Source organism: Microtus pennsylvanicus, chromosome 12 (genome assembly GCF_037038515.1).
Source record: "Microtus pennsylvanicus isolate mMicPen1 chromosome 12, mMicPen1.hap1, whole genome shotgun sequence".
Classification (NCBI taxonomy): domain Eukaryota; kingdom Metazoa; phylum Chordata; class Mammalia; order Rodentia; family Cricetidae; genus Microtus; species Microtus pennsylvanicus.
The window spans coordinates 71,972,273-71,987,892 of record NC_134590.1 but is presented as its reverse complement, the minus strand read 5'-3'; the positions used below and the strand labels follow the sequence as shown (position 1 = coordinate 71,987,892).

At 35.8% G+C, this 15,620-nt stretch overlaps 1 protein-coding gene across 1 annotated transcript in view; it reads left to right on the top strand.

Annotated features, from left to right (window-relative positions):
* Positions 1-15,620, top strand: part of Zpbp (zona pellucida binding protein) — a 116,530-nt gene that overhangs the window by 64,379 nt on the left and 36,531 nt on the right. Inside the window, exon 6 of the mRNA XM_075944321.1 lies at positions 4,680-4,756. Coding sequence (XP_075800436.1) covers positions 4,680-4,756 — 77 coding nt within the window. The remainder of the gene's footprint in view (positions 1-4,679; positions 4,757-15,620) is intronic.

The window sequence follows — 15,620 nt, the reverse complement described above, 5'->3', positions numbered from 1 at the left end:
CTCCTTTGTAATCTTGTTGCTCAGTTTATTGTACTAGTTATAGTCCTACAATCATGACTGGTGGTGAGAGGGAACGCGTTTGCCCTGTTCCTTCGTGAAGCCCTCTGATTTTTCCGTCTCAACTATGGTGGTGACTGCAGTTTGTTGTAGAAGTTCTTTATCTAGCTGAAGAAATTTGACACAGTCACAGTTACTGATATTTAACAAGAATGAAGTTGGGCTCATGCAGTGCTCTCCCCTCTCCGTTTTCCTTAGTGGTATGCTCTTATGATGGTTTCTCTTTGCATTGTCATGTGGAGCCTGGTGTAAATTCTGATGGATTACCTCATATTGTTCTTTTGATATAGTGTTGGATTTGATTTTATATTGTTGAAATATTTTGCATATATGTTCAGAAGACTTATTGGTCCGAAGTTTTCCTCTTTTGTAATGTATTTATCTGAGTTTTGTATCAAGGTAAATAGTTCATTGTGAGATATCGTCAGATAAATAATCTCTAATGCATTAATTTATTCTGGAGTAAATACATTCATTTTGGGGATATATTGTAAGCGTTGGTAGGCTTTTTTACTTATAAATTTTCTTCTTTGACATATTTATATGCATGTGTAATGTATTTTGGTTACTCTTCCCCCAACCCTCCCTTATTTTTGTCTTACCTCTGCTAGCCCCTATTATTCCTTATGGATTTTTTTCCTCATGTTAATTAACTTCTGTTCTGTGACTAACAGAGTTCAACTAGGGCTATCTGTGTGATCCTGGGTTTGGAGCTATCCTTTTCAATTAGCTGTGCTCACTAGCAGCCATACAACTAGAAACTATGCTTCTTTGTCTGCGGGAATCCATTGATCACTAATAAACCTCGAGTTATTAGTACTGGTAATGAGCCCTGTCCCCACCCACAGTTGACTGTGTGGACCTAGTGCCAGTATACACAGCTGAACTCAGATCTTCTAGAAAAGCAGCAATTGCTCTTAATCTCTTTGCCATTTCTCCAGTCCCCTGGTCACCATCTCAATGATATCTACTCTAATTTGGTATATTGTTTCTTCTTCTTTTAACCAAATCTGCTTAATTTTTCCAATTTCCTATAGTAAGTTTCTATTGAAATCAATCTTTCTTTTGTCTAAAAATGTATTCATTGTTATTATTGTACGTTAGTATATTTGTATGTGGGCATATGTGCACATATGGAGGCCAGAGGACCCCTTTGTGGGGTTGGTACTCTCCTTCTACATCTCTATAGATCCTGGGAGCAAACTCAGGTCTCAGTTGCTTCCTTTACCTACTGAGCCATTTGCTATCCCCAATGTCTTTTCTAATATTTGTTCTCAATGGTATAAATAACTTATATTTTTTACTATAAATTTCTTTTTACTTTTTACCTTATGTCACAGAGTTTGGTAAGTTTATTTTACTTTTATTAAGTTAAATTATTTACTTTTGGATATTTCATATGTTATACATTAATGTGTTTCTCCATGTCCAAATATTTCAGGATTTTCAATCTGCTTCTATCTTACTGATTTCTAGCTTACTTTTTGAACCGGATGCATAATTTGCATGCTTTCTAGTTTTTTTATTAATTTTTTTATTAAAAATTTCCGCCTACTCCCCGCCTCCCTTTTCCCTCCCCCCACTCCCCACATCCCACTCCCCTCCCCCTTCCTCTCCAGTCCCAAGAGCAGTCAGGGTTCCCTGCCCTGTGGAAAGTCCAAGGTCCTCCCCGCTCCATCCAGGTCTAGGAAGGTGAACATCCAAACAGGCTAGGCTCCCACAAAGCCAGTACATGCAGTAGGATCAAAACTCAGTGCCATTGTCCTTGGCTTCTCAGCAGCCCTCATTGTCCACCATATTCAGAGAGTCCGGTTTTATCCAATGCTTTTTCAGTCACAGTCCAGCTGGCCTTGGTGAGCTCCCAATAGATCAGCCCCACTGTCTCAGTGGGTGGATGCCCCCCTCGCGGGCTTGACTTCCTTGCTCATGTCTCTAGTTTTTAATATTTCAAACTGCATTTTATGACTCAAATGGAGTAGGTTCATTTTGAATGCTTCATATGAGTTTGAGAATAACATGTGTTCTGTGTTACTACATGACAATGTCTCTAAGTATTATTTGTTCGGTTATTAAAAGATGCTCTGTAAGTTAGCTCTATGTATACTTTATATTCTGGTTTCTTTGTTTTTCTGTTACTTATAGAGGAATATTGAGAGATAATAGTAGATTTTGTTATTTTTCTAACAATTCTAAAAGTTTTGTCCTCAAATTGTGTGTCTGTGTTTATTTGTTTGTTTGTTTGTTTCATGTGTACATGCGAGGCTAGAGATTGGCCTTGGGTATCATCCTCTGTCACTCTGCAATCTACTTTTGACATGGGCTCTCTCCTTATATGTGCACTTTGCTGTCTGTACTAGTTCGACTTGTCAGGACCTGCCTTCCTCTGTACATGAGTTCTGCAGTTACAGATATATGTCATTGTCACCACCCCAGCCCTCGCTTTTGTCATCTGAGTACCAGGGTTCTGAACTTGGGTCTCCACTTTATCCAACTGTCAAATACCTTTACTCAAGACATAGATAACAGGGATTCTTAAACCTTTGTAAAGATTGATCCTACTTTCATTATGTGATGACTGTATTGTTCCTTGAAATCAGGTATAATATTTTTCCTTATTCTGATTTCTATTTTGCATAAAAGAAACACCATATTTCTAGCTTCTTTTGTATTCATGTTAACTGCAATGAACCTTTTCTTTTCCCTATGTTCTATGTGTATCCTTATTTTTAAGATAGTCCTCTATGAAAACTTATACTCTGGCCTTCAAAATCAAATGATAATTCCTATTTTATTTAGTATTGTATAGCCCCTATATGTGGCATATTAATTGTCCTTGGTCCTTTCTGAATTATCTCTTTTTCTTTCATTTCTGATGTTTGATTATAGCATATTTCATGGTATACATGTAGGCTCCATCTCTATGCGTGTGAAAATTTATATTATGTTAGATTTGAGGCAGTTTGGTCATTATTTACTTAAATATTTGAATGTTACATCTCTCCTTCCTCCCCTCATGTCCTATGAGTATGCTGGTGAACTTGTCCCATGATTCTTTATGCCTGTTTCACTTTTGTTGACTGTTTTTCTTTTCTTTTGGTCAGATTTTAGTGACTTATCTTTAAGTTCTCTAATTATTTCTCCAGACTGCTCAAATATGTTGTTTTAATCTTTTAGTGAACTTCTCTCAGCTATAATTCTATGCATTAGAGCTATTGGATGACAAGTTCATATTTTTTTATGTTATTAATATTCTTGTCATGACAAACTGTTCTGTTTTCTTTATTCATTCGTCTATAATTTCCTTCAGCTCTTTGAGCATATTAAAAATTGTCCTCAGATTTTAGAATCTGTGCTCTTTCAGGTAACCTATTGCTTCGCAGGGATATTAGAGTTAGTAAATATGTGCACAATTACACAACTCCATTGGAGAATTATTTCTGTTTGAAGGATTGTTGGGAAAATGAGCCAATTAATAACATACATACAGATGACATATGATTTATTAGAAAATAGTCTAGAATAGCCAAAGGATGCAAGTAGTATTTATGGAAAATTACCAGAAATAATATTGGCTATTTTATAAGTAATTTTAATTTGAAAACTGAAGTACAGTTTTCATTATATTCTCTTAGTTGTAAATAATGACCAAAATGACAAAGCAGAGCCTGTTTTGCAGAGTATGAAAGTCTTAAGATATTAAATACTATGTTTATGAATTAATTATAGATCTGAGGTTACAAGTAAGGATATTTCATATATTTTTATTGGTAGTGGGAATTAACTAGGGTGTTTGGGTATGAGATTGACATTCTATTATGTAAGGATTAGCTGTTGTAAATTCTTATAGAGCCTGTTTCTTACCCAAGATTTCAGACTGAAGTCTTAGTACAGCAGGAATTTCCTCAGTGACCTTGCAGAGATGCTCATCAGTCCAATATCACTTTGCCCATTGGGTTTTCCTAATGCTTGCTTGTTTATTGCAAATAAATAGAATTATAGTTTCCATACAGTTTCTCCTATATGTGCATAAATAAAAATGTACCTATATGCATGACCATGCTTATTATATTGCTTTAAATGGCCACAACCATAGTCCAATATCATAGCATATCTAATATTGTTATTACAGTTTATCTTTCCTTTTTTAATTTGTACTTACACATTGAGCATTGAATTAGGGTAGTGATACCCAATACACACACACACACACACACACACACACACACACACACACACACACACACATAGTGTATGTGTGTATGTATATGCATGGAGGTTGACAGAGAATGACTGTATATGTGTATATATATATATATATATATATATATATATATATATATGGTTATAATACATTGTAAAAGTTGAAATAATTCTGTAAAATTAAAATATCCCAGCATCAGTTACTGAGGAACTTAATTCCTAAGATGATTGTAGAAATGAATGTTTTATGATTTATATAAACAAATACTTGACTTAGGATTTTGTTGAAATACTTAGCATTAGAAAATCCAGCCTTTTATCCTGGGAGAGATGTAGTTGACAAGTGATGTTTTATTTTTCATAGTTTAAGTAGCTTGGTATAATATATCAGAACAAATATAAAATATAATATATTTTCTCAGTTTCATCTATAGACACTGAAAAAGGACCCAAGCCATGTACAGACCATAATTGTGAATCTTCCAAAAGATTATCTAAGGTATGTTATGATCTGGTGGAAACGAAGAAAAAATTGAGTGGAAATGCCCAGTGTTTAAAGATTCATCATAATTAGTCTTTGTTTTAGCTATTTGTAAAATACATTGAGGCCCACAGTAAATGCTTCCAACAATGAAGTAAAACTTCACCCACTACAAAATAAGAAATCAATATAATTGAAATTTGACAGATTACTTTATATTTAATATTGTATAACTGGTTATCTAAAGAATGGTTTTTCATTTATTTGGCCTTATTTCATATGGCTAGTTTATATTAAGGAGAAATCATGGCTGTAATTCTTCCAGTTGTTTCAGTTTCCATAGATGTTTACATATTGGCCTTATATAGTGGTATTTTGCTACTCACTTGTTAGAATAGTTATTTCATAGATATTTTGTATTTTTGTGCAATCATCATATTGTCCACAGGTAGAGTGTTACATGTTTCTCTTCAGTCTTTACTCATTTAGCTGAACTAATCTGAATGGGTAGAGTCAGTACAAAGATGAACAGACGTGATGAGACTAGAGATGTTTTGTCTCTAGACTTAAAGCATTTAGTCTTCAGCAGTCAAGTCTTATAGCAGCTGTACATTTTCTTTTTAGTAGAATGATGTTCTCTTCTACTTTTCATTGACTGGATTTTACTATGAATGACTTAAATTTTGACTAGTATGTTTAACAAACACATCAGTATTATATTTGTCAGAATCTTATGAAGGATTTTTCTTTCTTTCTTTTTTTTGCTCATACATTGTTCTATGCAATGTGTGTTATAGGATTTGTAGTCATATTTTAAAACCCCTAGTGCAATTCAGCATCAATTCTTCGAGCATTTTAGTGTAAACCTGTGGATGTGGTTATAGCTTAAAGTTTATCTTTACAAGAACAGTAGGGTATAGATATACAGTATAATGTCATAATTTATGGATATTGATAGTGGTGTAATCTCATGATTTATCTGTCCTTTCACATTTATTTATATCCATTTCTGTGTGACAGACTATATACAGTTACAGTTTGCGGTAGTGTCATATATCCACCACTATAGTAAAAACAAAGAACAGCTTCAAACTGGATCTTTGATGTCTGTTTTGTTTTGTTTTGTTTTCTTGAGACAGGGTTTCTCTGTAACTTTGGAGCCTGTCCTAGAACTAGTTCTTGTAGACCAGGTTAGCCTTGAACTCACAAAGATGCACCCGCCTCTGCCTCCCAAGTGCTAGGATTAAAAGCGTGTGCCACCACTGCCCGGCTTGATGTCTTTTTATAACCATATTTATGTCCCTATGACACTCTCACTGCTTCCTGAATCCTAGAATTCATTTTTCTATCCTCTGTTTTAAATTTTCTCTATTAAAAAACATCTCACAAAGCTTTATTCAAGATTATATATAAATAGATGGTTGAAGGCTTATGCTGATGTTATAGTTTATGTATATATGTATATCTATACATTTATGTATGTATATAAAGTTAGGTTAACTTATGAAACAACACGTGGAATACTTGTTATATATTTGTGTGTTCATGTGTGTATATGTTTATTGTATAACACATGTGGGAAAAATGTATTTGTCTTTCTTAGTTTTATTTAATATATACTATATATTTTATAGCATAAATAATAAAAGCCCATACACAGATACTGCGTTTCAAGCTGAAAGATTAGAGAAGAAAAGCAGCCAAGCCTCTCGAGAGCTCTCATCTCTTACCAGTGCTCAGATCAGAGGGGTGATAAACTAAACCTCAGATTATATTGCTCTTCACCAAACCTCAGACTGAAACTGAGACCCTGAGCTCCTGTCTCCTCTTGTCTTATATTCCTCTCTAGTACTGGGATTAAAGGCATGTGCCACTGCCACCCAGCCTCTATGGCTAACTAGTGTGGCTGCTGGTATTAAAGGTGTGTGCCACTACTGCCTGGCCTGTGTGGATGACTAGTATGGCTGACTTGCATTCTGATATTTAGGCAAGCTTTATTTATTAAAGCAAATAAAATATCACTATATTTCCCCTTTTGGTCTAAAATAAAAAGGAAGGCTATAACTAATACAAAAAAACTACATACAATAAGTACAGTAACTATATACAATATATACAGGCAGTAAGTACATCAATAATGTCTAGTTCATTTTTCTTTGACAAATTCAGAGAAAATACTCCATTATCTATCATATCTTGGTGAGTCCAAAGACTTGTACCTAATTTACTTTCTATCATAACTTGCATTGCCACCCAAAACTATCTTTTGATATCTCTCAAACTTATATACTTTACACTTCTTTGGTGAATTTCTTTTCTGAGTCTCATAAAAAAGGAAAACTATACTATGTAGCCTTCAACTACCTCAGAGACCCAAGAAGGAAATAGTGTTAACTGAGTAAGCAGAAAATGCAAGCTAACAACTTCCAAAAAGATGTGAGAATGTAGAAACAGCTGGCTGCCTGGGGGAGTCACCCAAAGTTCCTCTGCAATGTTGGGGCATTCATCTTCAGCCTAAAGGCCTAGAATATTTGACAAACTTTTCTATGAAGCAGGATATTCTGAAGGGCTGTCTTGCCCTGTCTTGTCAAGTTTTGGCAGTCATTCTCTTTTGTGTCCTGCTTGTCCAATTAGGAAAGAATACTATCAGAAGTTGAGGTTGTAGTAATAAGGAGCGGCGGCAGGGCTACGTCCCCAAAACCCCAGCCGCCTGCCCGGCTCGGCTAGCTTATGCCCTGAAATAATTACACAGACACTGTATTCTTTTCATCACTGCTTGGCCCTTAGCTCTGGCCCTTACTGGCTAATTCTGATATCCCAATCAACCCATCTCTAACAATCTGTGAGCACTGGTCTTACCGGGAAGATTCTAGTTCAGAGTTTCATCGCGTGTGTCTGCCCAGGAGCCTGGAGCATGGTGTCTGCTCCCGAGAGGAGAGCTGTCGAGTCTGACCTCACTTCCTCTTCCTCCCGGCATTCTGTTCTGTTTACTCCACCCACCTAAGGGTGGGCCTATCCAATGGGCCTAGCAGTTTCTTTATTGCTTAGCCAATGAAATCAACAGATTGATATATGACACTCCCACATCATTTCCCCTTTTTCTGTTTAAACAAAAAAAGGAAGGCTTTAACCTTAACATAGCAAAATTACATATAACAAAACAGTTATCAAGTAAAAATTACAATAATCTTTATCATAACTAAGGAAAACTATAACTATAACTATTTTTAACTCCATCAAAGACTCCATAAAGATACAATACTACATAAGCAAACAAGAAAAAAGCAACTTTTAAAACTCTAGAAATGACAGAGACATCTCGCTGCCTGGACAGTCACCCAAAGTTCCTCTGTACCGTTGGGGCATCCATCTTCAGCCTTCAGGCCCATGGTATCCAGCATACATTTCCATAAAGCAGGAAAATTCAAAGTCAGTTCAGTCACTATCTGTTGTGTCCTGTAGAATGTCTCGCAGACTCTTTCATGAATCAGGAATCCCGAAAGATCATCTCACCTTAGGCAAGTTCAGTAGTCCTCTCTCTGTGGGTTCTCTGTGTCCAGTTTATGCAATAGTCCAGGCAAGAGCAGTTTCTTGCCCAAATGGCTATCAAACTCCATAAGGTGCCTCTTTGATGCCCATCTTCCTCTTGAAGTAGATTGGTGCTGCCAGGAGCAGAGTGTCTCATTGTCATGAAAAGTCCTCAGTTATTAAAACATTAAATGTCCTATTCTGTAATCTTTGAAAGACATGAAGAATGTCTATCTAAAATATATCTCTATATATCTAGAAAATCTAACATGACTACAAGCTTGACTATTACTGATGATTATCCACTAATCTGTATTTCTTAATTATACATTACATTTTTTAATGAACTACACAATCACAATATCTTAATCAATAGCAGAAATATGCATATACATATGACAAAATTGACCTTAAAATCCATACTAATGCAAATTATTCATACCTATATCATTTCCCCCTTTAAATGTAAAAGAACATTTATAAACCATATTTTGGGAACATGGGCGCAGTTTTTTCTCTCCAAACTGCTTCCTGCTGAATGGGGGCGTCGTTAATTAGGTCTTTCATGGTATAACCTGTGTGCCAGGGTCATCTCAGTTGGCAGTTGAGCGAAGCAATTTTCTGAAGATGTTCACAGCAACCCTTCAGGAGGACGTGGTCCATCATACCAAATCGGAATTGAAGAAATCCATAGAGTCTCATCCTCTGTGAAAACAAAAGAAGACTCTCTCCAAAGCATCATATCCTTAGACCCAAATTCTGAAATCGTAATACCCTTATATCCATTTTGGTTTAGCTTGGCAGCCCATGTAATGAAATGTCTCTCTGTACTTAGCTCCTTCACAGTCAAAAATTTTAAAGAAAACACAATGTACATAATCCAGACTCTTTGTGAATTTTTCATTTTTACGCGGCTTATTTTTACTCTATCACTTTACTTTATTCTGTCTCTTTAAAGACTTTACTTTTACTTTTTTCTTTTTAAACCATTAACTTTATTCTCTATATTCTTTTTCTTCTCTCTCTCTCTCAAGCCTACGTACATTCATCCAACAGTATGACTCATTTAGTGGTCTGAATCTGTCCTATTGTGAATCTGCAATTTTTTACTATCCAGGAGCACTTTTGATTTGCACCTTTAAATCACTAGACGCTTAAGAATCTAAGCTGTGACATTCCTAGGTTAACTTTTTGCTTTTTGAGAGTACATCTGTAGACCAGGCTGTCTTTGAACTCTCAGAGATCCTCCTGTCTCTGCCTCCCAGGCATTGGGATTAAAGGTGTTGCTACTACACCTTGAACTCACAGAGATCTGTTCGTCTCTGCCTTCTAGGCACTGGGATTAAAGGCGTGTGCTACCACACCTTGAAGTCACAGAGGTCTATCTCCCTCTGCCTCCCAAGTGTTGGGTGTGTACACATAACAACTCTCTTCCTTTTTTTTTGTTTTTTGCTTTAAGAACTTCAACTTTCAGCTTGCATATATTTTTAACACACAGTAAACCATTCAGAAATTTTCTCTGTCTTTGAATCTCTCTTTAACTGTATTATCTCTCTTTTTCTGACCACATGAGCCTTTAAATTACTGAGCAATATCAGTAGGACTAAAGCCGTGGCTTTAACGGCTGGATCCTTAGCTTTCCAGCCTCATGGCTGAGGTACTGGCTGTAGCCATGTTTATAGCCACAACTGGCATTTCAAGGTCCCTGCCAGCCAGCGAGCTACAACAGACAACACTCAAGTCCTCTCTCGGTAGCTGGCCCTCCTGCCTCAAACAGTCAGAGTTTGCCATGGCAGGATGGCCCAGAAAGCCGGCATTTTTAAAACGGCGCAGCTTTTTTCCTGCTACGGCTGAAAACCGAAAAGCATGCGTTCAGCTTTTCATCAACACCATTTAAGTGTTTCGTGGCAGGACCTCTTAATGAGCTGCAGGCTTTGCAGCTAAAGCTGAGTCAGGAAGCCTCTCTTAGATGAGGTGCTTGCTTGCCTCTGGCAAGCAGAGTAGACCCAAGAAATTGCCATAAGAAACATGCTTTACTCTATTCTTTTCCAAGCTTTTTCAGGCTTTCTGTGGACTCAGTTAGCCCCACTTTGGGCACCATTTGTAGTAATAAGGAGCGGCGGCGGGGCTACGTCCCCAAAACCCCAGCCGCCTGCCCGGCTCGGCTAGCTTATGCCCCGAAATAATTACACAGACACTGTATTCTTTTCATCACTGCTTGGCCCTTAGCTCTGGCCCTTACTGGCTAATTCTGATATCCCAATCAACCCATCTCTAACAATCTGTGAGCACTGGTCTTACTGGGAAGATTCTAGTTCAGAGTTTCATCGCGTGTGTCTGCCCAGGAGCCTGGAGCATGGTGTCTGCTCCGGAGAGGAGAGCTGTCAAGTCTGACCTCACTTCCTCTTCCTCCCGGCATTCTGTTCTGTTTACTCCACCCACCTAAGGGTGGGCCTATCCAATGGGCCTAGCAGTTTCTTTATTGCTTAGCCAGTGAAATCAACAGATTGATATAAGACACTCCCACATCAGAGGTAAGGGCTTTTTCTTTGCTCAATGGCTTACTTTTGCCACAAAGAAAGTAAGCTCTATGTGGAGTTTCTTCAGTCTCCATCATCTTCTTTGAAGTAGACTGGTGCTACTAGGAGCAGATATGCCACATTGTCATAAAAAGGAACCTATGTTATTAAGATATCTTAAATGTCATATTTGGTAGATCTCTGAAGTATGTGAAAATGATCTGTCTATTTACAATATATCTCTGTTTGACCTTGAAAACATATCTAATATGACTACAAGTTTAGTTATAATAGGTGACTAATTACTAACCTACATTTACTTATTATCCTAAACAGTTGGTAATAATAGTTTTCAAGAAGTAGAAATTTGCATTATTGTTAAATGAGCTGTATAGGTACAATACCTTGAACAAGATTAGAAGCGTATTATGTACAGTATGTTTTAACAAAAGTAATCCTAAATTTGTATTAATATACAAATTTGTTTACAATATACAAAATTCCAATCCAATATAAAATATTTAAAACTAGTAGTTGCTTTTAAAAAGTAGATTCAATAATCTACTCTTTTATCTTATTGTATTTGTATTCCTCTTTTTTTTCAGAGAAAGAACTCTGAATGTAATCTCCTTTCTTCAACTTTCCTCCTGACCATAACCAATAATAAATTATAAACAACTCCCCTAAAAAATGACAAATATTCATAATCTATTGAATGACCAAAAACCACCCACACCACCTCCTGAGAATGTGGGCATCATATTCTCAAATATATTTCCTGGTGTCTGGGGGTCACAGCATCTTTAGTGCATACTGAAAAGAAAATTTGGATTAATTGTCAAGTCCTGGGAGAGGTAACATTATCATTTGTCGTACAGTCTCTGCATAATGGGAAAATGCAGGGTTTGTTGCAAGTCCTGCCTAGAGTAGTCTGTGAGGCTGGATGATCTCAGCTAGCCACCTTGAAATTCTTCTGAGCAGTTTGTAGTCCAAAGCTGATCCTTAGGTGTTGTTTTTCAGCTAAGTAGTAGTATCATAGTCCTGGAGGAATCATTGTGGGACCCCATCCTCTTTTTGGAGACTTTGAAGTTCACTGCTAGGCCTGCTCATGGTTCACTGCAAAAAAGTGATACTCAAGTCACAAATCATGTACAGGAAGATAGAGGAAACCTTTTTCTAGAGTTAGTACTGTATAAGACAATTAATATCATTATAAAAGTTTAGAATAAATATATATGTATATATATTAATGTTATATATTTTATACCTTAAGAAAAACTTTTAAAGAGTCAGTATAAGGCCAAAGGATTATGCAATTAGTGACAATAAAATTGTCTTTAAATATTTGTTTTTATTCTGCCCCATATCAGGTGGCTCTTCTTCCATGGGATAGAGATTTTGGTTTTACTTTAAGAAGGGTTAAGAGAAGGAGAGAGCCACACTCCAACTCCAAAGCCAGCTTTAATCTTTACCTGAACTGAGACTACAAAGAGACCATTTGCATTATATGTCTGTAGAGAACAGCAGAAAACAAACATTTTGGAAGATTTATGAAATTTTATCCTTTTAGTAATATGATATACCAATAGGCCAATTTATTCTTTATCTTGGGACATTTTTTTTTCTGTCTCATTTTTCCTTTTTTTTCAGATATGTCATTTGTCTAGTGGTCATCAGATTCCTTAGGTGAATGCCTTTATTCTCCTGAAAAGACAAAACCAAAGCCCTTCCCTAACCCTAATTTTGGGGAGATTCTGTTTTGGCAAGTTATATCTGATCAAATGAAAAGCATTTGTTAGTTTTATATGTTATTTTATATTAAACAGCCATGGTGTTTGATGAGTATTCATCTTTTCTAATTAAAGATGTCTCATGTTCAAATTGAGTCTTTATCAATTTTGATAGTATCCATAGATTTTCATTCACGTCGAAACAAAAGCAAAACACCTTCCTAATGTAACATATGTCTTGGTTTCCATTCTGAGGTCAGTACATCTTTAAAGTGTATGGGTTGACTTAATTCTGTAGTTTTTTTGTACTGTCCAGTGTTTCTCTGCAGCTATTGTTCCTTTCTCATTAGCATTTAGAAAATTCAAAGTTAATAGAGCAGTATGTAATCTGGGGGCATTTGTGGCCCTTTTCTGTTTATTTAGCATAGCCTATAAAGTTTGATTTTTCTATAACTGCCTGGCCTGTAAGATTATGTGGTGTACCTTAATATACTTTATATATATTTTTTCTTTTTTTTTTTTTGCACAGTTCTACACGGAATCCATCTAGCCCTGAGCTGTCTTTTGTTGGGAGATTTTTTTTTTTAAATTTATGCTCAACTTACTAGACCTGGATGGAGGTGGGGGTTCCTTGGACTTCCCACAGGACAGGGAACCCTGTTTGCTTTTCGGGCTGGGGGGGGACTTAATTGGGGGAGGGGGAGGGAAATGGGAGGTGGTGGCGGGGAAGAGACAGAAATCTTTAATAAATATACTTTATATTTTAATAAGCAAAAAAACTAATTTTTTTAGAGACATATGCTGGAGCATTGTCCGTCTTTGTTATGGTCCCATGATGTCCATAACTTAATGTGTGATTATCAAATCAGCCTTTTCTGAACTCAAAGCAGTTGCCCATTGAAACCCTGACTAGGTATCAATGGTATGGTGTACATATATTAGTTTTCCAGATTCTACAAAATGGAACTCATCCATCTGCCAGATTTCATTCATTTGAATATCCTTTGGGTTACTTCCTGCAGATAGTGGTGTTTGTTTGTATAAAGAACAAGTAGGATATTTTCTTTTTTTTCCTTGGCATGTTGCCACATGATGCAAAGGTCTTTTTTTAAACTTTTGCTATTGACATGATTTTTTTTAATGAAATTCTGAGGCCTTCATCACATTTCTATTCAATTACTGGTTGATTTTTGTATTACCTAGTGATAGAGGACCTTGCAGTCCTGCATGGGATTGGATGTGTGTTTATGGGAGGATTCCTATTCTTGATTGTATCTTGTAATTGAATAAATAATGAAGTCATCTGGTATAAATTTAGAGGTTTCAATATGCAAAACAACCCTTTCTGCATATTGCGAATTGGTAACAATGTTGAGAGTTTTTTTTTTTAAATCCCTTAGTACCATGAGAATAGCATATAATTGTGACTTTTGGACAGTTTGCTGAAATTTTATGATTTGTAACCTGCCTTTTCTGATATTTGCATCAGTAAAGAATGTAGGGGCTCTGGTTATTGGTGTTTTGAATATAATGCATGGAAGGATTTGGCTAGTTCTCTTTGTAAGTTGAATTTTCTTACTTTTGGAATATTTATTGTTAACCTCTCTCAATTACTATAAGCTATCTTCCAGGGTTCACTTTCTGCCCATAATTTGTCAATTTCATTTTTTTTATTAAAAGGTACTATAATTTCTGTTGGGTCTATTCCTATTAACTGACGAAGTCTCAATTTTGCTTTTAGAATTAACTCAGACCTTTCCCATATATATTTCAAAAATTTTACTTGGCTTATGTGGTAAAAAGTTCCATTCTAAGATAATATTTTCCCTGTGCACTAAAATTCCTGTAGGAAACTACTTGGAGGTAATATGGCCAGAATGCAATTAAGCTTCTGATCCACATGATCCATATGTGCCTTCTGTAATTTCTCTTCTTTCAAAGCTAATTGTCTCTCAGTTTCAGTTGATAATTTTCTGGGACTGTTTAAGTCCTTGCCACCATCTAAGGTTTTGTTTAAGTTGTTCAGTTCATCAGATTTTTCCCAATAGTAGGCCATAAATTGGAAATGTCTCCTTACAATCTTTGGAAGTCATTAGGAGTCTGCAATTGATCTCTCCTAACTTGCAACTTTTGGGGTCTAATTCTTTGTAAACCTATTTTATAGCCTAAATAGATAATAGAATCTCCTCTTTGTATGTTTTTCAAGAGCAATTCATAATCCCCAACAAGGTAATTTTTTTTTACTTCTTCAAACATTCTTTGTAAAGTATCTGCATTTGAATCTTATAATAAAATATCATCCTTGTAATGGTAAACTATAGATTGAGGAAATTTCTTGAGTATCATTTACAATTGCTGTTGTACAAAATATTGCACATGGTGGAGCTATTTAACAGTCCTTGTGGGAGAACCTTTCACTGATACCTCTAAGCAGGCTGAGAATTATTATAAGTAGGCACTGTGAAGGCAAATTGCTTTTGTCTTATTCTTGTAAAGGTATAGTGAAAAAACAATCTTTTAAATCAATAAATATAAGAGGCCATTCTTTAGGCAATTGAGAAATTAAAGGATTTCTAGACTGTAGAGAGCACCTTGACTAACTCAACCTTAATACCTCTTAAAGCTATTGCCAATTCTCCATTTTTCCAGATTTCTTTTTAATAACAAATATAGAAAAATTCAAAGGGCTGGTTGATTCTTCAATATGCTGAACATTTATTTAGTTGCTCCTGTACCAGTTGTTCTATATCCTGCAATTTCTCTATTGTTAAAGGCCATTGCTTAAACCACACAGGTTTTTCTGCCAACAATTTTAAAAGTAAGGGCTGTTGGTGCTTTTTTTCAAAAAGCTGCTGATTTTCAAAAAAAAAAAAAAGTCAGCAGCGGTTGTGCCCTATTCTTGTACAACCTGAATGGTCAGTGACAGTTCTTTATAATGCTTTCTAATAATTTCCCCAGAAACATACATTAATTTATAGATTGTTTCTAGGATTGAGTGATTGTTAATTTGATTATTCCATTGCTGTAATAAATCAAGTCTCCACAAATTTATTTCTGTGTTAGCAGTATATGACTTTAATTTTCCTCTTTGTCCTTCTGGCCCTA